This window comes from Bombus affinis, chromosome 11 (genome assembly GCF_024516045.1).
Source record: "Bombus affinis isolate iyBomAffi1 chromosome 11, iyBomAffi1.2, whole genome shotgun sequence".
In the NCBI taxonomy this organism is placed as follows: Eukaryota; Metazoa; Arthropoda; class Insecta; order Hymenoptera; family Apidae; genus Bombus; species Bombus affinis.
In genome coordinates this window covers 6,124,730-6,146,525 of record NC_066354.1, presented here as the reverse complement: position 1 = coordinate 6,146,525, position 21,796 = coordinate 6,124,730, and the positions used below count along the sequence as shown (strand labels likewise).

General features: G+C 31.0%; 7 protein-coding genes across 13 annotated transcripts in view; 3 read left to right on the top strand and 4 right to left on the bottom strand.

Annotated features, from left to right (window-relative positions):
• Positions 1 to 3,428, bottom strand: part of LOC126921960 (neuroendocrine convertase 2-like) — a 38,742-nt gene extending 35,314 nt beyond the window's left edge. Inside the window, 2 exon segments of the mRNA XM_050734057.1 lie at positions 2,997 to 3,185; positions 3,188 to 3,428. Coding sequence (XP_050590014.1) covers positions 2,997 to 3,185; positions 3,188 to 3,412 — 414 coding nt within the window. The 5' untranslated portion in view covers positions 3,413 to 3,428.
• A 798-nt stretch (positions 3,429 to 4,226) lies between these two features.
• Positions 4,227 to 6,848, bottom strand: LOC126921970 (uncharacterized). Its single transcript, XM_050734079.1, has 2 exons — positions 6,384 to 6,848; positions 4,227 to 6,314 (listed from the first exon to the last, which is right to left on the bottom strand). The coding sequence occupies exons 1-2, from the start codon at positions 6,457 to 6,459 to the stop codon at positions 4,609 to 4,611; spliced, it is 1,782 nt and encodes a 593-aa protein (XP_050590036.1). The 5' UTR covers positions 6,460 to 6,848; the 3' UTR covers positions 4,227 to 4,608.
• Positions 6,849 to 6,980: 132 nt separating this feature from the next.
• LOC126921990 (CDAN1-interacting nuclease 1) lies at positions 6,981 to 8,493 on the top strand. The gene is made up of 6 exons (XM_050734123.1): positions 6,981 to 7,224; positions 7,300 to 7,404; positions 7,480 to 7,610; positions 7,688 to 7,767; positions 7,848 to 7,897; positions 7,965 to 8,493. The coding sequence occupies exons 1-6, from the start codon at positions 7,127 to 7,129 to the stop codon at positions 8,347 to 8,349; spliced, it is 849 nt and encodes a 282-aa protein (XP_050590080.1). The 5' UTR covers positions 6,981 to 7,126; the 3' UTR covers positions 8,350 to 8,493.
• A 30-nt stretch (positions 8,494 to 8,523) lies between these two features.
• LOC126921996 (myb-like protein V) lies at positions 8,524 to 11,986 on the top strand. 4 transcript variants are annotated; one of them, XM_050734135.1, is made up of 4 exons: positions 8,524 to 8,812; positions 8,891 to 9,019; positions 9,793 to 9,883; positions 9,981 to 11,986. In XM_050734135.1, exons 3-4 carry the CDS (start codon positions 9,794 to 9,796, stop codon positions 10,473 to 10,475), a joined length of 585 nt encoding a protein of 194 aa, XP_050590092.1. In that variant the 5' UTR covers positions 8,524 to 8,812; positions 8,891 to 9,019; position 9,793; the 3' UTR covers positions 10,476 to 11,986. The 4 variants fall into 4 exon arrangements, with proteins under 4 accessions (XP_050590092.1, XP_050590093.1, XP_050590091.1 ...); XM_050734136.1 differs by having other exon boundaries at positions 8,635 to 9,019; positions 9,981 to 10,416; positions 10,700 to 11,986; XM_050734134.1 differs by having other exon boundaries at positions 8,635 to 9,019; positions 9,749 to 9,883.
• LOC126921985 (protein FAM50 homolog) lies at positions 11,889 to 14,195 on the bottom strand. 2 transcript variants are annotated; one of them, XM_050734117.1, is made up of 5 exons: positions 13,815 to 14,195; positions 12,845 to 13,510; positions 12,599 to 12,753; positions 12,401 to 12,513; positions 11,889 to 12,319 (listed from the first exon to the last, which is right to left on the bottom strand). In XM_050734117.1, exons 2-5 carry the CDS (start codon positions 13,494 to 13,496, stop codon positions 12,199 to 12,201), a joined length of 1,041 nt encoding a protein of 346 aa, XP_050590074.1. In that variant the 5' UTR covers positions 13,497 to 13,510; positions 13,815 to 14,195; the 3' UTR covers positions 11,889 to 12,198. The 2 variants fall into 2 exon arrangements, with proteins under 2 accessions (XP_050590074.1, XP_050590073.1); XM_050734116.1 differs by having other exon boundaries at positions 12,845 to 13,558; positions 13,815 to 14,191.
• Positions 14,196 to 14,231: 36 nt separating this feature from the next.
• On the top strand, positions 14,232 to 16,568 carry LOC126921979 (protein enabled homolog). Of its 2 annotated transcripts, none has more exons than XM_050734106.1 (8): positions 14,232 to 14,466; positions 14,537 to 14,753; positions 14,857 to 15,007; positions 15,070 to 15,184; positions 15,279 to 15,332; positions 15,442 to 15,600; positions 15,696 to 15,820; positions 15,890 to 16,568. In XM_050734106.1, the coding sequence occupies exons 1-8, from the start codon at positions 14,370 to 14,372 to the stop codon at positions 16,061 to 16,063; spliced, it is 1,092 nt and encodes a 363-aa protein (XP_050590063.1). In that variant the 5' UTR covers positions 14,232 to 14,369; the 3' UTR covers positions 16,064 to 16,568. The 2 variants fall into 2 exon arrangements, with proteins under 2 accessions (XP_050590063.1, XP_050590062.1); XM_050734105.1 differs by having other exon boundaries at positions 15,261 to 15,332.
• LOC126921953 (probable ATP-dependent RNA helicase spindle-E) lies at positions 16,093 to 21,793 on the bottom strand. Of its 2 annotated transcripts, none has more exons than XM_050734045.1 (10): positions 21,660 to 21,793; positions 21,367 to 21,565; positions 21,009 to 21,306; positions 20,462 to 20,919; positions 20,000 to 20,369; positions 19,767 to 19,933; positions 18,499 to 19,689; positions 17,304 to 18,440; positions 16,892 to 17,226; positions 16,093 to 16,814 (listed from the first exon to the last, which is right to left on the bottom strand). In XM_050734045.1, exons 2-10 carry the CDS (start codon positions 21,547 to 21,549, stop codon positions 16,676 to 16,678), a joined length of 4,278 nt encoding a protein of 1,425 aa, XP_050590002.1. In that variant the 5' UTR covers positions 21,550 to 21,565; positions 21,660 to 21,793; the 3' UTR covers positions 16,093 to 16,675. The 2 variants fall into 2 exon arrangements, with proteins under 2 accessions (XP_050590002.1, XP_050590003.1); XM_050734046.1 differs by having other exon boundaries at positions 21,367 to 21,446; positions 21,665 to 21,786.
• Between the last annotated feature and the right edge of the window lie 3 nt (positions 21,794 to 21,796).

Genomic DNA, 21,796 nt, shown 5'->3' with positions numbered 1-21,796 from the left:
TCGTTGTTTTATCAAAAATTACAATGGTCTGATTCGCAGCGCTGTGATTTTCAGCCTTCCGCATTTACTTACAAAATTAAAAAAGAGTCTCTTTAATCGAGGCATTATATTAGATATTACGGAACGAAAGAAAATGTTTGCTCAAACTTCTCACATAAAATTTCTTCTATCCTAAACGATTCAATACTGGAAAATTTCACGTTAAAAATGAGCATAACGAAAGTTTGACTTATCCTCGATTATCGAAGATATAAAATACATCGCAATGCAGTGAACTGCTGCCTATACAGAGTGCGAGAAATACCTGGAAGCTCCGATATTTTGTTACTGCTCGTTAGCAGAAACAATTCTCGTTAGCTTCGACCATCTACTACGCGAAAATAAAACAGAATTATTCTTATTGACGATGATAAACGATAGTGTACGTTGAACTAAGTGTTACAAGGTACGAAGTAGAGCACAATTATCGGTGAACCGGTAACAAAACGAAGGAGCGGATTTTTCCAAGACAAAGAAGAGCCAGTAACTTTCGTCCGACGAACCCAATAAAAGGAAATAACCTCTGGACGTCACACCGAGCTACGACTAACGCAATTTATCCGACAAGATAGACCCTTCCTCCAGCGTTCCGATTAGAACTTGTACCCTCGAGTAACGTTTCGCAAGAACCAACGAAAATTTGAAACCTACCTTTGCCGTCTTGTTAGTCGTTGGTTTTCCCCCGTGAGCACTTTTCTCCTATTTTAATAGAACTTCGAGGAACATTTCTATCGTCGCAAAACGCCAGAAACGAAGGTTCTCCCCTTGTTTGAACCTCGCAAGAATATCTTTATCGTTACTCAATTTCATGCTTGTAATTACAGACTGCGGGCGAACTTCATGGCGAAAAGGTTTTCTTATCGTCGAACCAATTAATTACTCTAACGTACATATCCGCTTTTTAATTGTCTGGCCTGTTACGCGCGTACCGTTAACATCAGGCAGAAATTTTTAGTTAAACTACCCTCGGACGCGAGAAAATTCTCGGAAATTCATTCAACGAGATCGCAGGGTCTGAATTGAATTCACGAATACACGTGTCCCTTTGCCGAGCGCAAAATGAAGCATCGTTTAACGAATATTAATAAAATTAGTTTTCCAAAAAGGAAAAACATCTTGATATTTTGGTTCAGTCGTTGTTTGTAGCAACGAAAGGGGAAAGATTCGTCTGACGAGGGAATATTTCATTCGCAAAAGTTGTACCGTTTATGAATACTTGTAAATGGAAATTATAGTCCTTTATTCGCTGTCGTTCGCTTTCGTCGAAAATACACATCATTTTTCTGGTAAACGGACGCTCTTTATCGTATAATGAAAGCAAAATAGTTAGGGGAAATGCTAGCTATATTGGACAATGCCTACGCAACGTTTACCACGTAGGCGTTGGATCACGCCGCGTCGCTTTCACTGTTGCGCTGTCTGACCATAAACTGATGTTTTCACTTCGATTAAAGCAAATTAGAGATCCAGCTACGCTAGCCAATTAATTGACACTTCACTGGATATGCTAAGAATAGATAAATCTAAATAAATCTATGACGATGCGAGTATATTTCTCACGTTGAAATTTCGAAGAATTTTTTCTTTGAAACATGAGAAAATGAGTGAATGGACGCGGTACTAGATAAAACTCTTCTTCTTGGTACAAGACCGCTCTGCGAGAGCAAAATTAATCTTATCGTTAGTACGTATCCTACGTGTTTATGACGTCGACCAACTGTTTCGAACACGCTTTCGCGATAATGCGGGTGGTTGTTCGTGACAACGGGCCACGAAATCAATGCCTCTAGTAGATTCGACATACCTGCAGTGAATATCGGTCGTTCATGCGGCCAATTGATAACGATTTCACGTCGATATAAATCAACAGTGAACTGGAGCAAGGATAAACGGGACCAGCAGAGACTTTCTCAACGATTAAACCAACAATACGTATCAAGAAAGTCAAAAAACGAATTTTATACGATGATTCAACGATCATATCGATACGTTGATAATTTAAAAGAAGATATATAATTATAAAACGAAAAGATATATGTCTATATGTATGAGCCTCTCCGAAGCTAAACAGATCAACTCTATCTTTCTTAAATTTCTTAATTTCGTTACATAAGTACACGAATAAGTTATTAGAAAAATCTATTATCTCATACAAATAACAGCAAATTCAAATGAAAATTTAGAAAACAACGTTTACAACATCATCGCTTTTCTGTATTTTCCAATTTACGTAATTGATGAATGTGGCTTCTCAACGAGCCATGTAATAATAACATTCCTCTGTGTGCTTATTCTCTCATTAAAATTTAAATCAGAAACAGCGAGAATATCGACGCTAAATATGTTTGTTTACATCGTTCGATAACTTTATTGCTTCCACGAATTGTACGTTCGGTATGCATATACATATGTGTATATATATATACATGTATATATCTAAGGGGAAGTTCGACTGGAGCCCAAACGATAACATATACAGTGGCGTTCTTTTTAAACATTTTTTTATTTCTGAACAAACTTATCGATCGTTTAAGAGAAATTTCATTCTTATCCAAGCATGTTCACCCTATCCACGCTCCGAGCAACACTCCTTCACCCCAGATAAGCAATTTCCTTACAACGGTCGTGTACGTGCTACGTTCGACGATATGTGTCAGTGTCAAGAACTCGTGCTTTTATGGCCTAGCATTATTGCGTGGTAATTATATCGTGGAAATTATTTCACGATCAATTCCATCGTTCTCTCGATTTGAATACTATCTCACTAAAAAAACGATACTCGGCGTAACCGTATTTATTCTAACCAAAGTAAATTCATACTCTGTTCATGGATTCATTGGAAACAAATAACTCGCGTATCTTGTATTAAAATATAGACAACAAGGTTTCTTCGTCTCTCTCACAATATCATTATGATAAAAACGATTATTTTTACGAATAAAGGTCGAAAAACTTACCGGTCCAAGGTTGAAAAATCCATTTCTAGCTGCCACACGATCGGCAACATGTCTTTCCATAGGTTGTCTCATTTTCACGAGAAACGTGTTCGTAAACACCTCTGCACTGCTGCCGGCGCATAGGAGCGCGATCACCGCGAGTAGCATCGTGACAGGCCGGTGGGGTACGCTGATAAATCTCGCACTGTATCGGGCACTGTACTCGGTGTACGCGATGGTACTGCGATTTTCGAGCTGTCAACCACCTCCACGGAAGGGGAAGCCGATGCCTTTTTCTCGGTAGTAGTAGCGACGCTGGTGGCGTTACCAACAACGTTCGTGTCACTGGTGGTGAGGACGTCGGCAGGAGTGGTGGTAGAATCGTATGAGCTCGCCGAATCGAGGGTAACAATGCAAATGACACGTGTTCTTCCCATGCTCGTCGCTAGCCGACTAGCTTGCTACCGTTTCTCGATCGAACCGCTCGACCAATCAGAAACAGGTATGCGCGGCACTGCAACTTCTGATTCGTCGAACACGTATGGCGGGGATGGACGATAACGTGCGCGAAAATAAAGCGCGTAGAACAAATTGAAATATCACATATTCAAATATTTGAATATTCAATGCGTTTAAATTTGCTCGTATTATAGAAAAGAATTTATTACCGATCATAAAATTGTTTCACGTGCGCGAGTGGAAACACCGCAACGTGCTCGAGTCTGACGTCACGTGTGTATCGATTAAATACACGTTCGAGTAATGGCGCTCGACCACTAAACGTGCGCTATAACAGTTGCTGTTAAATATTTACGTGATCTATTATTATTTTTTCTTATAGCAGACTTGTATAAATTCTTTATTTTGTTCGTAATTGTTTATAGATATTTACTTAAATCTTTCGATAACCACGTTAACGCTATTGCTTTTGAACATACCTGGTTTCGCGCGATTTTCTAAGTGGTAGAAGCTTTTACTAGACATTTCTAAATGTTGTATCTTTCAGAAATAATAATTTATTTGAATGTTTTAATAATTCTGTATTCGTTAAAAGAATTCCTACAGCATAAAGTTTAAGTAGAAAATTTCGAAACTACAAATTTTTTACCGATTTTTTACCAATAATATGTAAATAGATTGTACTGAATGTGCTACTTTTAGTGGTATATACTCAATTGTATCAGGCGATGGAATGACACTACATAATGTACACTTACATGAAAGATAAATAAAAATACTTTTATAAACAAGTTTACAAAACGATTTGGCATTTATTCTGAGTTATTAAACTTATTCTGTAAAATTAGTACACATTACAATATATGTTACAATCAAATAAATATATTTTTTAACATACCCGTAGTATTTTAACATGACAAGTATTATTTACCATCCGTGTTCTCTGCAGGGTGATACTAATTTCTTTAAGAATAACCTAAGATTATTAATACGACTAGGTAATATTTAAAAAATCTTTCTGTATTAAAAAAAAACTTTTTTTATTTAATAGCTCTATATTTAGGTGCAGTTGGAATCACAGAGGAATGAACAATAGGCACAATAATTGTACATAGAACAATATGGTATTACGACATAATTTCATTAGTTCCTGTAGTTAAAGAATACCAGTCTTTCACCTTTTCACAGACTTTTCCTCTGGATTTTCTGATATAGTACCAATTGATCTCCTATTCGTATGTCGTAATTTTCTCTTTGCTTCCAGTCTCATCTTTGCCTCTAGCCGTTTTCTTTCTATTTCTTCTGGAGTACATCGTACTGGCTGAGACTCTTTCATGCTAGATAAATTGCTAGTAGATTTGTATTTAACAATACAATTGCCACCTTCTTTTTCGTTTAATCTGTTAAGTTCATGCGCATTTTCCATACCATTAATCGATGGAATATTATTATTTTTATATGGGTTCTGACCTGTTACAATTGATGATGAAGTACTTACTGATGAAGTCGAATATGAACGGACTTTTGATGCGTTTTTATTTTGATAAGAACATAGATCTGATAAACATTTCGTTTTAAAGAATTTTCTGTTTTCTAAGGAATTTTTACTAGGAAAAGAATTTTGTATTACTTTTTCATCAGTTATAGTCTCAACTTCGTCTACTAAATCATCTGTAAAAAGCTTACTTTTACTAGGGGTTACTAATTTTGTACCAAAATTACTTGGCATTTTTTTATTAATTATTGGATTAGAAATAAGTTTGAATGTTTTTTTGGAGTGATTTGTATTATGGCCTGAATTTGAGGGATTAAAGTCATATTCTGATAATCTAGACAATAATTTATCATCTTCTATGCAAGTTGCCAAACAGTCATCAAAGGAATCATCTGGAAAATCTGACATACTCTTATCTTGCAATGTTTGTTTTCCATGCGATACATTTGTAACATTATTCCTAATATTCTTGGAATTAAATGTTGAAATATTTATGGTAGCATTCGTTTTACTTGAATTATTTGAATATGTTTTTAAATGACCATTTGTACTAGCCAAAGAAGTTCTAGAGATATTAAAACTTTCGGAGCATTCACTAGAGGTATTAGATGTGATTAAACAATAAGTCTTCTTTTCAGGTGTAGAAGACAATTCTTTTTTCTCATTTATTGTAGATAATTCTATTATTTTATTCTTTTTATCTTTACCTAAGTTCAATTTTTGTTCAATTTCTTGACTACATTTCACCATTGAATCATCAATTGAATCATCAAATAAATCTGCATAACTTGCAGGGTTTTTGTTATTACTATTAATAGCAATAGAATCCATTTTTGGTTTACAATCCATTATCATATCGTCACTACTATTGCTATCCAATTCTATTACTAGCGTGCTGCTAGTTTCAAAGTTTGTATTATCTTCATTTTCAATATTATGATTATCACAATTTTGTTGCATGCTTTTCATCTTTTCACTTAAAGCTTTCAATTCTGCTGTCAGTTTTCCAATATTTTCTATATTTTCCATTTTCATCTGCTTCCTTTTAAGTGGCTTTTGCAGTAATGGAGAATTAGAGTTCCGTTTCTTTTGCAACTGTTTGGTTCTTTTTGGTGTTTCAATGAGACTGTTTGATGGTGTTTGTTTGTCGCAAGAACTTTTAGTATTAGATGTTTGCCAATCCCAAGCAATTTCATTACCTCCATCTTGAGTACAAGGTATTGAAGTTGGACTACACCGATAATATAATTCAGGAGAATCTTCTACATCATATATTACATAATCCTTTTTTTCATTTGGTGTATTATAACCACAAACTCGTGAATCATAAGAATGTTGAGGCGAATTATTTCCTATATCAACCTTCATACTTTGTTTAAGTGAACCTATAACTCATAATTTACATTATTAAAAGTTAATTAATTATATTTATAGAAATAATGTTAATTAATTACCTTCTTGTACATTGTTAGTTTTACAATTTTCTTGTTGTACACTACATTTTTTTTTTGAGTTTTTATATTTATTCATTATTTTTACAAAACTATAATATAAAATAGAATGGTAAATTAACTAAATCTGTCAATGCTATCAAATGCTAGTATCTTTATACTTATTTAAGAGTATAAATATTCGAGTTTTTATGTTTTCCTTTTTTAATTTTCGCGTAGACAGTATTTATTTTTGTTCTATATACTTTAAATTTAACAAAATCACAATAAAACTAACAGAATATAAAACTAACAAATTCCACAATTCTCTAACCTTACTTCAACCTTTCTTACACTAAGTGAAAGTAGTCACTAACAGCCTATTAATGTATTCCACTATCACAATTTATTACTCCAAGATAAATTCATAAAATATCAAGATCACAACCTTAATTTTTATAAATAATTATAACAAGTACTTTTCATGATTTATAAAAGACAAAAAAATAACGAGTCACGGTTATTTCATCTTAAATGATAAATTTAAATTTCCCGCAAAAATTAATATAATATCAAACTTCAAATGATAATACTGAAAAATATATACTTCCTGTCAGTAAATACCAATAGTTTACATCTCTAGGATAGTACCCATGAGGAAGTTTCTGAAAGTATCAATATAAAGTATACAATTATACGATAATGTTAAAAGAAAGTTAAAATAATTTAAAGAAATTTATTCTGGGCTTATAAAATAAAAGTACAAGATGAAGCTTGAATTATACAACGATATAGTGACAACAATTCGAAAATTTCGAGGTTTATCAAAGGACTGTAGGGATATTTTAAAAGAGAAGTATAGCGAGTAAGATTATTTTTGACAAAACCAATTCTTATTTATTATTCACTGTAATAAAGCATTAATTTTTCTTTTATTTAGCATTCCAATACATACATTATACAGTATATTGTCTTTAGAAGTACAACACAGAATGAAAATTAATCATAACAAGTTATTTGGTAATAATAAAAACTATTATGATACGTACGTATATTTTTCATTATGTTTTTAATATACTGAATTATATACGCTGTCATTATTAAATAATTTAAATAATAGTTACATAGAAGCTGTACAAAATGGAGAACCTGTTGGAATTTTATTGAAAATGGCAAAGGATATTGGTGCACCACCTGCATTATTAGCCAGAAATGTTCTTGAAAAACATTGTGGAAAAGATGAATCTAATGGTAATTTATATATGATTTGAAATACCTTACAACATTATGTAATTCTTCTTGAATTATAAAATATAACATATTTTTAGTTTCCCGAAATGAAGTTAGTAAACTATTTAAGGATACTACTCTCATACAGGACAAAGATCTTGCATATGAAGTCTATTTGGTAATAAATTTAAAATAGCTAATAAATTTACTAACTTAAGAAATAATTGTACTGTATAATAATTAGATAATGTTTTACAGTGTATATTATATGACAATTTGTATGGCCCTATATCAGATGCTGTGGGAACGTACGTATTATGCCATTAAGTATTTAAATTATTCAATTGTGCATAATCTTATAAATTAAATTTGTAGTTCTGTAGGTCAGGAATATGAATTAAAGTTGCAGAACTATTTAATAGAACGAAATCTTGCATTTCGTAATGAGAACCATTTAAGATCAAGGGGATATGATAAAACTCCAGACTTCAAACTTGAAGTACCAATTGCAGTAAATGGTTTTGTAATTAACTGGATAGAATCTAAGGCAAGATTTGTAAATACGGAAATACATCAGAAATATATCAAAGAACAATTTCTAAGCTACTGGAACAGATTTGGTCCAGGACTTGTAATATATTGGTTTGGATTCTTAGACAATCTAAATGAACCTAACGAAAAAAGATTTATCATCATGGATCATTTCCCAGAAGACATTACATATATGGATCCTACTTGTATTAAATCTACAACTTTGTAATCATAACAAGCGTAATTCTAAAAATTTTAATAATGCTAATATTATATGATACTCGTATAATAAGAATTACTGTTAAATATAAATAGATACTTTCTTAATGTTAACTTCTGATATTTTAAAGTTATTTAAAAAATATTCCAACAAGTAGGCGTCACGTTTTTCCTCTTTCCTTTATAACTAAACTACGGTTAATAATATTAAAGATCACAATTACAGTAGAAAAGCACATGGTATATCGCGCAAGCGAGCTAATACGTTTATTTATATATCGAGCTGTATCTGGCCATAGGCGCCGCTACTGTCGCGATTTCAAAGCCAGTATGCAGTGTCTCGAACAGCTTTCAAGTGCTTACTAATATAGCACAACAAAAAACCCAAAGAAATAAATATCAAAACGTTTTATACTTGTGAATCGGTCTGTAATACAAGAATAATAAAACGTCACATGCCTGATAAACACAACGTAATAACAAACCCAATAATGTTGTAAATGAACATTTCAAAACTAGAAAATATTAATTGCGCAAATTAAATCTTCAAGATGCTGTTCGATAACACCTGTCATTATTGAGAGTCATTGCACAACCAAAATTACACGAAAATTACCACATGAATCTCGTTCTTCCTCACTGTACTTGATTCCAAGAAACGTGAGACCGGAAAGATCGAGGTAATGTTTTGAAACTTCGCCAATAAAATCATTTAAATGATCAAATTGCACAAAAATTCATGACTGTACATTAACAATTTTTTTTTTTAATAAAAATTTTTTCGAAATAAGTTCGCAAAATAATTATCTACATCCAATTTCATAACAGTGGTGTTACTTGTTAAATGATTTTTAGTCACATTTGATAAAAAAGCAGTACTCTTAATTTTAAAAGCACTAAAAAGATGAATAAATAAATACAAATAAACAAACACTAACATTGAAAGTTAAGTGCGAAATTATCATGTGTCCTTGAAATATGATAACATTGATAAATTATCCAAAAAAAAAATACTTTCGTGGTAAATTTCAAATCATAACAACTGTCAGTGATCGTTTGCACTTATTGTGACACGTAACCTTGACCTATTTCACCCTCGTTCTAGATTTTCATAGTTCAAGAACACTTCGTATACACGCGTCGAATTGATTTCCATTCACAAATAAATTTTAAAAATTCTATAAACGCAATCGCATTCGATTTCTCAGCAATTTTCTTTCGAAAAAAGACGCAAAGGACCAATGATAACTTTACACTAATCTTATCGAGAAAAATCACGATTATTACGTTTCTGTTAATTCTTTAAACATTTTACTCGTCAATGATCTTTTTGGTGCTAAATATATATTCTTCAATTTCCATACAATATTCGCATTTGTAAAAGATTACACATTTTTTGTTACAAGAAGCAAGATTATCTATTTGTATAGCATCGTGATATATTTAATAATAGGATGGCTGAGAAAGTAACGAAGAATCAAAAATTGCATGAACAGTCAATGAAAACCGCAGTACAATCTCAACTCGCCAAAATAAAAAAGGAGGTGAAGTAACAAATCCTGCAAAGTTGCAGTTTAATACTTATAATTTGGAAAATAAACGGGCATTGATTGAATAAATCAAATTTCAACATCTCTATAGGAAGAAGAAGAATTATGGATATCAGGGGAAGAATTGTATACGGAGGGTAGCAGTGACGAAGAAGAATACGAAGCGCAATTACGATCGCGCCGCAAAATCAATAGCAATCAATCATCACGCACCTCTTCGGCTAATCCTAGTGTCGAACGACGATGTCATTCACCCGTTCCATCTGAAATCAAGTCGAAATCAGACCATTCTATGGGTGCTTGTAAGGATAATATTACTGAAAATCAATTTATGCTGAAATTTGTATCGCAATATGACAAAACCTCGTCGAAAGATTCGAGTCGAACGCCGCCAATGGAATCTCCAAGATCCGATCGCCTTCCTACGACCGAAACATCTATGAGTTCAGTTACAAAAGACTTTTCTGAACTTTCAACCACGGAAGACCAAATAGAAAACATGGAAATTTCATGGAAAGCAAACAAAGGTACTTTCGTCTTACCTAACTCTAGTGACGATATAAAAAAAGAGACGAACAAATGCTGACATATTGAGAAAGTTGCACTTTCATTGTTATATTCTTATTAATTCGTTCCAAAAGTGTTTATTCTGTTTACTATATTCTATATACTTACGTAAACTGTTTAACCTGGAATAATTCCTTAAATATTCGATTTGATGTTGCTTCTACTGCACATCTCAATATTTTTCGCTATATACTTCGTTACATATATACATAAGATTCGGTAAAACAAATTGTACTTAATTAGAGTTGTTACATAACAATGAAGAATTGTTCGGAAGTGAATGGGATGATGACATTAATATTTCAAATATTGCTGCGCAAGATGAATGTATACGAAAAGAAATTTTAGAAGTGGAAAATCTTGATAACGTTATACACGTAATGAACGATAAAGTAAAAGTAAATTGTTTGTTATTGTAAGACGAAACACCGATCATTTTTTTAACACTGTAAGCGAAAATATTTTAATCATACTGCAGAAAGCAATCGAAGAAACCGTATTGTATCAATATGAAAATCGGAAACGACTAGAAAAAATGTTAGAATCGAATCCATCTGAAACTGGTAAATTAGCAGAAAATACGCGGCAATTCTTTTACTTATGTCCCAAATATACAACGCTAAATACAGGTATGACAATAAAGTTATAATGCGCCAAAGAATTCCATAATAATATATTAATTAAGAGATTATTGGATATTTTAAATAGTATATATTTTATATCTATATATCTAATATTATGTTTATTTACATAATTAAAAAGTCTAACAAAAAAATTGTTTTTTAAAAAATTGCAAATGCTAGAATTTCGTAAATGTAACGATTCGAACATATTGATCGAGACGAATAATTATGAACGGCGACTATTTCAAAATAAAGATGATATAAATCTTTTAAATCTTGATAGCAAAGTAAGTTATATTAATAATCGTACTGTATGAGAATTACAATTTTTCATTTATTTTTCTCAAACTTTATCTCTTACCTGAAAGGATAAATGGGAGTTTATTGATTCAACTTATTATGTTAAAAATATAAATGATGTAATAGAAGATTCTAGTAGTAATCCATATATGATGAATGCAGAGATGAAAGAAATGTTATTAAAATTGGATAAAAGAGTGAGTTAGAAAAAGTTCAAATTAATCAAAACATTATTTTAAAGTAATAGATTTTTCAGGAAAATTTATGTAATAAACAAACATCTTTAAAAGAAAATGATAGTATATTTGATATAAATAATGCAATTTCGACATTTGATAATATATCAACAATAGAAAGTGTGCAGGACATTTATAATGATCTTATAGATGAAGTAATAAAGGAAACTCAAATTATTAATACATCATCAACTGTAAATGTCGCTGAAAACGAATTAAACATGTAAAATGAATCATTTTTCTAAGTTTATATAATTAACTTCATACTGTTACTACTTTGTCAAAATGTATTAAGTAATAGACATATTATTTACAATATATATGAAATATTTTTTTCTGTACATTATTCGAAATATACAGGATACATAATATTTAGTTTGTGGAGCCTATTCATACTATGTAATTAAGGAATTTTAAATTATAAATTTCTATAAACTCTCTATGGTTAAAATACAGGTATTAATATTTTTTGATTAGGTAATACTTTTAACAAAAAATTCTCCTAAAATAACAATTTTCTTTTACTGAACACAATATGTATTAATTCTTTTGTACAATTATTTCCTATACAAGCTATCTTTCATTAAATTTTATCTTTTTTCCTGTTTTTATCTGATATTGTGTATTTATCATAACTTTTTGTTGGGTCAAAAGGTTCCCATCGACTGGCAGGAAATATATGTTTATTTCTTTCATACCAAGATCTGAAATCATAACATAATATAATCAAATATAATTAACCATATACATACAAATATCACAAATAATGTTAAAATAAATAGTACCTAAGTAATACTTTTCCAGCGTGAGATTCTTCTGTTTCAACAGAAGCATCATGCATAACACGGATATCATCATGAACATCAAATGTAAAAAGAGGCCCACTCTTTCCTCTTGCCTAGCAAAAGAATCGACTATTAATTTTTCATTTTAACAATATCACATATAGGTATATGAACATGGCTTTCTTATACTACATTTACCTTTGTTACAATAAAATCATAAAATGTATAATGATGTGGCAAAATAAGATCTTCTTTGACATACATTAATTGATCAGCCATGACTGTTTTAAGTTCACTAAATTCACGTCTTAAAACTTCTAAACATCTCTGAAGAAGTTGATAAATGGAATTACCTACCAACAGTGCGAACTAATAACAATTAGTATACAATTATTCTTTTGATAAATTTAAAAAATATTATAGTTGTAATAATTAAACCTTTACCTTTTTTCATAATAACACTTCTTCTGTGTCCAGAACCATCCCAATAACTGAAAGTAATTTCAATCTCTTCTTCTTTTAATGCATTTTGTTTTCTAGCCCATTCTTGTCTTAATTCTTCCCTTAATCTGTTCTCTTCTTCTTCTCTTTCTCTATCAGGCAGAAAACTTGTATCTACATCTGGATTTTTCTTTATTTTTTTTATTACTGGTCCAATATCATTATCTTTTAATGTTTCTGCTTTTGATTCTACCTCCTCTTCAGAAAGTTCTACTTCATCTTCATCTAAATTAAACGACAAAGCTTGTATTTGTTTCTTCTGCTTATTTTTTTCAGCTTGCTTTGCAGCTAGGGCTCTTTCTTTTTCTTGTTCCTTCTCACGTTCCTTTTGTGCTAATTTTCTTTCACGTTCTTTTACAATATTCTCTTGTTTTGCTTTCATTTCATTTAAGGTGACTAAACCAATAGTAGAGGTTTTCAACTGTTGTTCAACTGCATTATAATGAGTTGCAAATTTATTTTCTATGTTATGAATCTTTAGGTCATCTTCTATTTTCTTTTTCCTTAATTCTATTTCTTGTTGAGCAATTTCTCTTTTTTTCATCAATTGCATTGCTCGGCCAGCTTCGCTGGCTGCTCCTTTATAGTGTGCCATATTTTCTAATGTATCTGAGAGAAATATTTTTCAAAAGTCTTGTTACTTAACACTGTTAAGAGCTGTAAAAAAGCACCATATTATATACACATCCTTTATATTAACTAAATCATCGCTAACTTTTAGCAAGATTGATTTCTACATAAAAAAACCAGAGATTGAGATTAGGTATAAGAATATATAACAAATATATTTCAACTATATGTGACAAATGTACTTTTAATATTTATAACTTGTTAAAAGGAGTGTATACTTTAAGAAGAAAAATTATTTTTATTACACGGTAAGTTTCTTACTAATAAAAAGTATGTAACTTACCAAATTCTTTTATTCATTAGAAATATTATTAGTTGTAATTTATGTATATTTTATAACGTAAATATTTCTCACTAACTTCATTAATTTCTCACTAACATAAAAAATATACAATCACAACATCATCCACACACTTCCAGATTCTGACTTGAACTCATGGACATAGAATATCGACTGTACAGAACATGGTGTAATGTATATTATGGAATATGAAATATGGAATTTCGTATCTCTCTACTAACAAGGCTCAGAATTTAGATAGTACAGATGTAATATGCAATGCTTTTTCGTATCCCACGTTTTGAAGGTCACTCGTTCATATAAACTGATATTTTATGCAACTATGTTTTTAACCTTAAAGTCGATGTTACAAGTTGTACAATAAGTTTGTGTATACCTCGTTTGATACGAAATCTATCCAATATATAGTCTGTGACCAAACTGTCTATATAATATATAACATATCTATAACGTATACAAAAAATATGTCTTGACAGGTTCATTATCACATAGTAACAAATTTGCATTATTTTAAAATCGAAAAAAAATTAATTAATCATGCCAGCAGTAATCGTCGGTCCTCCTCAACGTAGCGAACAAATGTGGCGAGCATTAAAAGCTCACATTACAAGAGAAAGACAACGGAAGAAACAAGGTAATCTTCTTTTCAGGAAATTGTCATTAGATTTTCACTTTTACTCTAATTTTTTATTTTTAATGTACAGAACAGGAAGCAGATGCAGAAGAAGAACGGTTAAGGAAAGAAAGAGAACGACAACAAAAACAAGATGTAATGACTTTAGGTGAAACTAGAGAACAAATATCAAATCTAGAAAATGAGCTTTCGCAATTAAAAGATGAAAAGCATCAATTATTCTTGCAACTGAAGAAAGTTTTAAATGAAGATGATAATAGAAGACGGCAATTGATCAAAGAAACAAGGTTTATATCATATTTCTTAAAATATATTGGAATCAAACAGTATGAAATGGTACATTGGTTTATATTTAATGATACATCATAATTGATTATTTTTGTTATACAGTGTATGTTCTGAAGTTTTAACAGCAGTGGGGGGATACCCTGGAGCAGGCCCTAGAGTAGTTCATCCACAATTGTTTCTTCCTTTACCAAGAAGCAATAGTCCACTTTACAAAGTAGCTGTAGGTGCACCAACACATACCTTATTACCAACTGTAAGTATATCAAATTTATTTATATGTAAAAAATTAACTTACTTATAGATCTTTTTTTCTAGGGGCCATTAAAGAGGACACATAGTCCATCACCACCTCCAACAGCCTCCCCATATCATGCTGGTTATGGATACAAACCAACACCTTCAATACCAAACTATAATCCTCCACCTTCCAGTAAGTATATAAAAATACAGAAGTAACAATTACAAAAAGAAATATGAAAAAAGAGAAAAGAGAATATTAAACGTAGATGTTTGTGCCTGTATAGAATCTGAGGAAGCAGCTAGGAGATCTGGCGATTCCCGAGCTGTTCTCTGGAACAGTGAGTGAATAAACCTTCTTTAATTTCCATGCTCTTTCTTTACAAAGCCATCAACAACAACGTTCACATTTCTGATCCTCAATTTTGATTATTATGCATTTTCTTACAGAAAACAATCAATACTCCGCCTCCAATTTTTATTCAGCCCCTACTGGTCAAAGTGTTTATAGTTATTCTGCTTCAACATCGCAACCGTCCCGCGAACCTGAACCAACTAAATCGGTATATCTCTCAGGCAATAGAGCAACGTTGTCGACACATCAATCTGGTATATAATTGTCTTTTTATTAGTCTATTAGTTTATTATAATTGTCTTTTATTTTTTATTGTCTTATTATTTATACAATACTATTCTTTTATTAGCATATGTTACAAGTTTGCATTCATTGGACCATAAAGGTGCCTATGCAGAAGATAAATTTTATTTAAGGCCAAGTAGTCATGTTACTGTTCATGGTGGGGCTATTCCAATTCAGCAACCTCCACAGGTATCTTTTTATATTTAAGTATTATATTTCCATAATAATGCACCATCTTTACAAAAAATTTGATAACAGGGTGCTAAAACTGGAGGAATTACATCAGGATATCCAGTAAGACCACCGCAACCCCCACCAGCTCCATATCCACCACCACCACCAGGTACATATGTTAGCGCCTCTGGTGCTAATGTTCCTGGACGATTGTTATATACCCAACCTGGAGCTCGTTATATCCAGAGAGAAGTTTAGAGTGTGACTGATCGCGGATACTTTTGAGATAAATTGAGGTAATTGATTGTATTATTTATATGTTTCACGATCATCACCATACAATATTATTGAAAAATGTTTGAAAATGGGTATATTTATCAATTTCATAAAAATATTGTAAAAAGAAGTATTTTATATGTTGTTACCTAAGCGCTGTAGTACGTGTAAAATCAGACTGCTATAGATATCTATAGATATATTGTAGACAGTAGGTGCAACATTTTTATTTGTATATATACTTTATTTTATATTATAATCGATTTTGCAGATTACAATAAAAAATATTCAGTTATACAGAAAATGAATATTAGTCATAATTTTGTAAAATTATAAAAAATAAAGTATAGTTATCACGCTTTCTAAATATAGAATTCAAATGAAAATGCATTGTATTATCGTAACAAAGCATATACATTATTAACGAAACTTAAACATTTGTAACAAAAAATATGTTTTAAATAAAATAAAGTTGATAGAAGTTTAATTCTTCCAATGATATATCTTTAATATGTAGAATACTAAACATTTTATATTTTATAGTTACTTACTAATAATAATAATATTAGTCTGTGTAGTTTGTCATGTTATGGTTCAAAGTTTAACTCCTAATATATCTTCGTTTTGCCTGTGTCTCGCTGTGTACAAATGATTGCGAAGGTCAAATATATCACATACTGTAATGTTACATAATTTACAAGGAATTTGAGTAATTCCAGTTTTCCTTGGATCTCTGTAATATTAAAAAGGAATAGAAAATAATTGGGAAATATCACTTAAACTTAATAGATGTTCCGCTAATTTACTTACTCAGTTGCCAATACTCGTAAATTTTTTATATGTTCTATAATTTCATGTATTTCATTTGCTTCTTCCAATTCTAATGCATTATGGAGTCTGTATATGCTATTAGTGATCATGGATTGTTTATTAGGCCGAAGCAACAGCTTTTCATTATACAAGTTCCATTTATCAAAATTATTAATTAATTCTGTAACTTGAATCTTTCTTTCTTTCTCAATTAAGTTAAACAATGCATCTTTTATTCTATTCTGACAGACAATAATTTCTTCCATATTGTTATTGCTATTAAATTGTTGATTAATTTGCATTCCAATATTCATCCAATGACGTAGTCTATTTATCTGATAAACAAATGAGAAAACTAAACAAATATACTTAAACAAGAAAAAATATTTAAAATAATACGAACTGCTCTTACAAATTGTAAATCATCTATAGTAATTTCGGTGTCAAAATAAAGTTCTATATCGTGTTCCGGATAAATACTATTCTTTTTAATAGGATCAAAACCTAATCCACATAATGCGCCAATATAACAGGTTCCAAAATCATTGCGTCTCAATTCCATATAAGGCGTAAAAATCAATACAATTAAGGCAGTTAAACCAGGAATACGCGGCATTAATGTTGTATTGTATAATGTTAAATTTTGACCACGTGCACTTTGAGAAATGGATGCTGCTACTAAAAGTCGTTGAGAAGAATCTTCAGGATCGGTGTCCAAAAGAACAGAATTCACCGAATTCATCGCCATTCTCACAGTTTTATCTCTACCAGCCCTAATAAGATGAATTAAATCAATTTCAAGTGGTGAAAATGGACCTCGTAATTTTTCTGATGTGTTGCATTCTGCAACTGCAGGAGGATCTGGATAGATATTGGGCATATCGTCTTGATCATACTGTAACTTTTCATAGTAATAACATTGTTCATCCGACATATCTGATTGTTGCAATCTTAAACTATGATTAAACCGTGACAAATAATTTTCCTCTTTTTTTATTGCAAGTGATTTTTCAAGAAGACACTGATTTACACTAATTTCGTCTTCTTCATTTTTATGGATTAAGTCAATCACAACAACGCTATTGACAACAGAATAAATTTCTCCAAAAAGTAAACCAGGTTTATTAATTAATGTCCAGAATAGATCACATGCAGCCTGTGACCAATCTTCACTGAAATTATGTGCTACAGATGGTCGAATGTTTGCTAATTTACATTCGAACGCTAACGCAGGAATATCAAAAATATCGCTATCATTCTTCAAACGTTTTAAATCGCGCAATCGACATTCATTTGAATAACCATAATCAATAAAAAATAGTCGTACTAATATTTCTGGTAATGATACATGACCTTCCACTACTGCCCGAAGATATGTTTTGCGATTGTTTTCTTCATATGGAGCAAGTACAATTGTGCCAATTTCCGGAGCCATTTTGAATGTTTCAAATTGATGTTGCATTTGTTCAATAGCTGATTCTATTTTATTCAGTCTTTTTATAATTGTAGAATTACGTTGTTGAGCCCAAAAACAACTAGGATTTTTAATCTGAAAATTTAAGTTATAGATTAACTTTGTATTTTGTAATTTGGTTAGAAATACGTACGTTTTGTATAATTAGAGGAATGCGAGTTATTCGTAAACCCGGTAATTCAGGTTTAATTTTATCCTTTAACACACTTTTAGGAGTAAAATAGAATTTTTGCTTTAAATTCATCTCATTTGCTCGTTGCAGAGCCATATCTTCATGTAAAATTGGTATCTCAATGGGGATATTGCAATGTCTCATTCTGATTGCTTTATAAATAAATGGAGATATTCCCCTTGATACATCTTTATGTTGTTTTTCAGACATTCCTTGAATGAACTGAACGTAAACGCGAGAAGAATTGTCAAAAGATACATGTATTTTTCCAGTAGACATCTTCAAATTCTCCTTGAAGATATTCTGAATTCTGCGGGCATATAATAGTCCAGGTTGTTTCAAAGGCCAACCTTGTAAATATACTGTCCTCAAGGGATCTAAACCACCTAGTAATTTTATTCCATCATGTTCATTCAATTTACTTTCTGATGCTGATACATTATTGATAAAGTAATTCGGATAAAATGCACCAGCAATTACGATTTTTAAAATAAATGGCCGTTCTGCTTCTGTCCAAACAACTTTATTAACACCGGCACTTTCTTGTATACCTAATTTTTCTAATCTACGCGTTAATTCTGTTACCAGCGCTTTAACTTCGCGCAACACTCTGATTTGTACAAAATTTCTCATTGCCCACTTTCTTTCTTCTGCGTCACTATTTAATCGACGATTAACTTTTTCGGCAATCCATACCTTATATACATTCATGAAAGTTACACAGTCACTGCAAGAATTAGCTGCCCAATTAAGTCTGACATTGAAGGCTAACAGTTTTTGTTGAAATGGATTATTAAGCATATCTTTTACAGACAAAGCAGCTGCGATAATTATTGTATCTTTTAAAACACTAAAAACGTGACCTAACATAATTAATTTCGATACATGGATATTTAGTGGTAGATTAGCCATAACTCGACCCAGATCTGTTAATTCTCCATCAAAAGGTTGTATTTCATTGATCTTATTTAGCAATGCTCCTGTTTCCTTTAATAATAGTATCGTGTTTTCTAAATTTCTAAGATCAGGTGGATCAAGAGAAAGTGCTAAAATAGCTTTAGGTTCTCCCATGTTTAACAACTTTGATTTGAGAACTAGATTTTCTAATGGAGCTCGTAATATTTCAGGTGATACTTCTTGAGGCAAAACATTCTATAAATTTTATAAAGTTTGAAACATTTTATATTAACATTATTACGTATTTAAAAAAGTTTTTTGACAGAAATTACCTCATAAAATGTTTGTGGTACTAATCTATATACTCTACCATCCATTACTCGACCTGTGCGACCTGCTCTTTGTTCGCAATTTGCTTTACTTGCCCATTTTAACTCTAAGCACGAAAAATTCGTATGTTGATCCGTAATAAGATGTTTTATTAAACAGAAATCAATTACTGAAAAAAATACAAAGTTAAATATTGCTTTATATACAAACTTTCTTTTATTGTAATTTAACACACCATATTTTACGTCAGGAACAGTAATACTGCTTTCAGCAATATTTGTAGATAAGATAAGACGACGATAGCCATGGGGTGGTTTTTGAAAAATCCTCTGTTGTTCTTCACTTGTAATTGAGGAATGTAATATCACTATATCCCACTTACTCTGTTCATGTTTTGGTAAACACAACAAATTATTAATTTCCTCAATCTCATTAATTCCTGGTAAAAATATGAGAATCACATGTCTTTCATAAAGATTTGTTTCTGAATCATACTTTGCATCATCAGCTTTCATGTCTACATCATCAAGAACTTTTATAAGATTAACACAAAATTCCAACATTTTATTTGTAATACATGGTTTGGTAGCAGAAACTTCAGGTATCTGTAACAAAGTAGAAATATAATGCAATAAATACATCCAAATACATTAAATTTTAAATATTTTCATTTCAAATAGTAACATGAAATATTTACCGGTCCTAATGTAACCATTTGACAAAGATAATAGATACCAACATTAAAAAATGTTTTCTTTGGAATGTCAATAATAGGGGCAGGAACAAGTTTATTTCCCACAGGTGAAGAAAAATATTTAGCAAATCTTTCTACATCAAATGTAGCAGACATCAAAATAACTTTTACTGAACGTGAATTTGTATATAATAGCTTTCGAACAACAAGGAGAAGAAAATCCATATCTTCATTTCTTTCATGAACTTCATCAAGTATGACATGTGTGTAATCCAACATGTTTTTGCTATTTACCAATTTATGTAAAAGTACCCCAGCAGTGCAATATGTTAGGCGTGTATCTTTACTTGTGTGGTTTATCAGACCTACTTGATATCCAATAAGGGTACCTATTGGCCACTGTCTTTCTTGGCTGACACGTTTTGCAATGCTTATAGCAGCAATTCTTCTAGGCTGCGTAACTATGAAATAAAATTATATATATTGTAAGAATTATATTTAAGTATCTATTTAAGAGTTCAACTAAATTATTGCAAGTACATAAAATTACCTATAATATTACAATGAAGTTTTTTTTTATAGCAGGAATCTAAAATAAATTGTGGTACTTGTGTAGTTTTGCCGCAACCAGTTGGCCCTTGAATTACTACAACTGAATTAGTTTCAATCATAGATACTATCTGATCTCTTTTACTATTAACTACTAAATTAGGATTTGCATGATAAACAAACTGATATGTTTTGTAAATGTTTAATGTTTGTTCATTTTGCATATCTTCCGTGACATATGTACCTACTGATACATTTTCAAAATTGCATTTATCATTTGTATTATGATAACTTGCAGCCTAAAAATATATTGAGTTAAATAAAATTCCTAATAATGTTCAAATTACAAATTACTATACCCGCAAAAGTTCTTCTTCTTCTTTTTGTACATATTCTGCTATATAATCTGTCCCTTTCTCTTCCCTTTGAGAATTTGTATCTGGCAAAAATACATTCTTAGATGGTAATCGTTTTTTCCGGCTCGTTGGACCAGGTAATATCACCGGTCCTTTATAAAAATTAGATAAATTATATGTATTCATCTTATATAAAAGATACCTAAAACAGTAAATATTTATATTTATTTTTAATTAATCTATACAAATACAATCCATATAACTGTTAAAATATATCTTGTGCTTCATTTTAATACCTTACAGTTTACACGCTTTTCGGTAACCTTTAACAATGCCCTATTTTTTTCCCTTAGTCAATAAATGTGCCCCAACAACTAGTTCGTAGTTCGTAAACATTAGCGTAATACATATCATAATACCACAGGCGAGATGA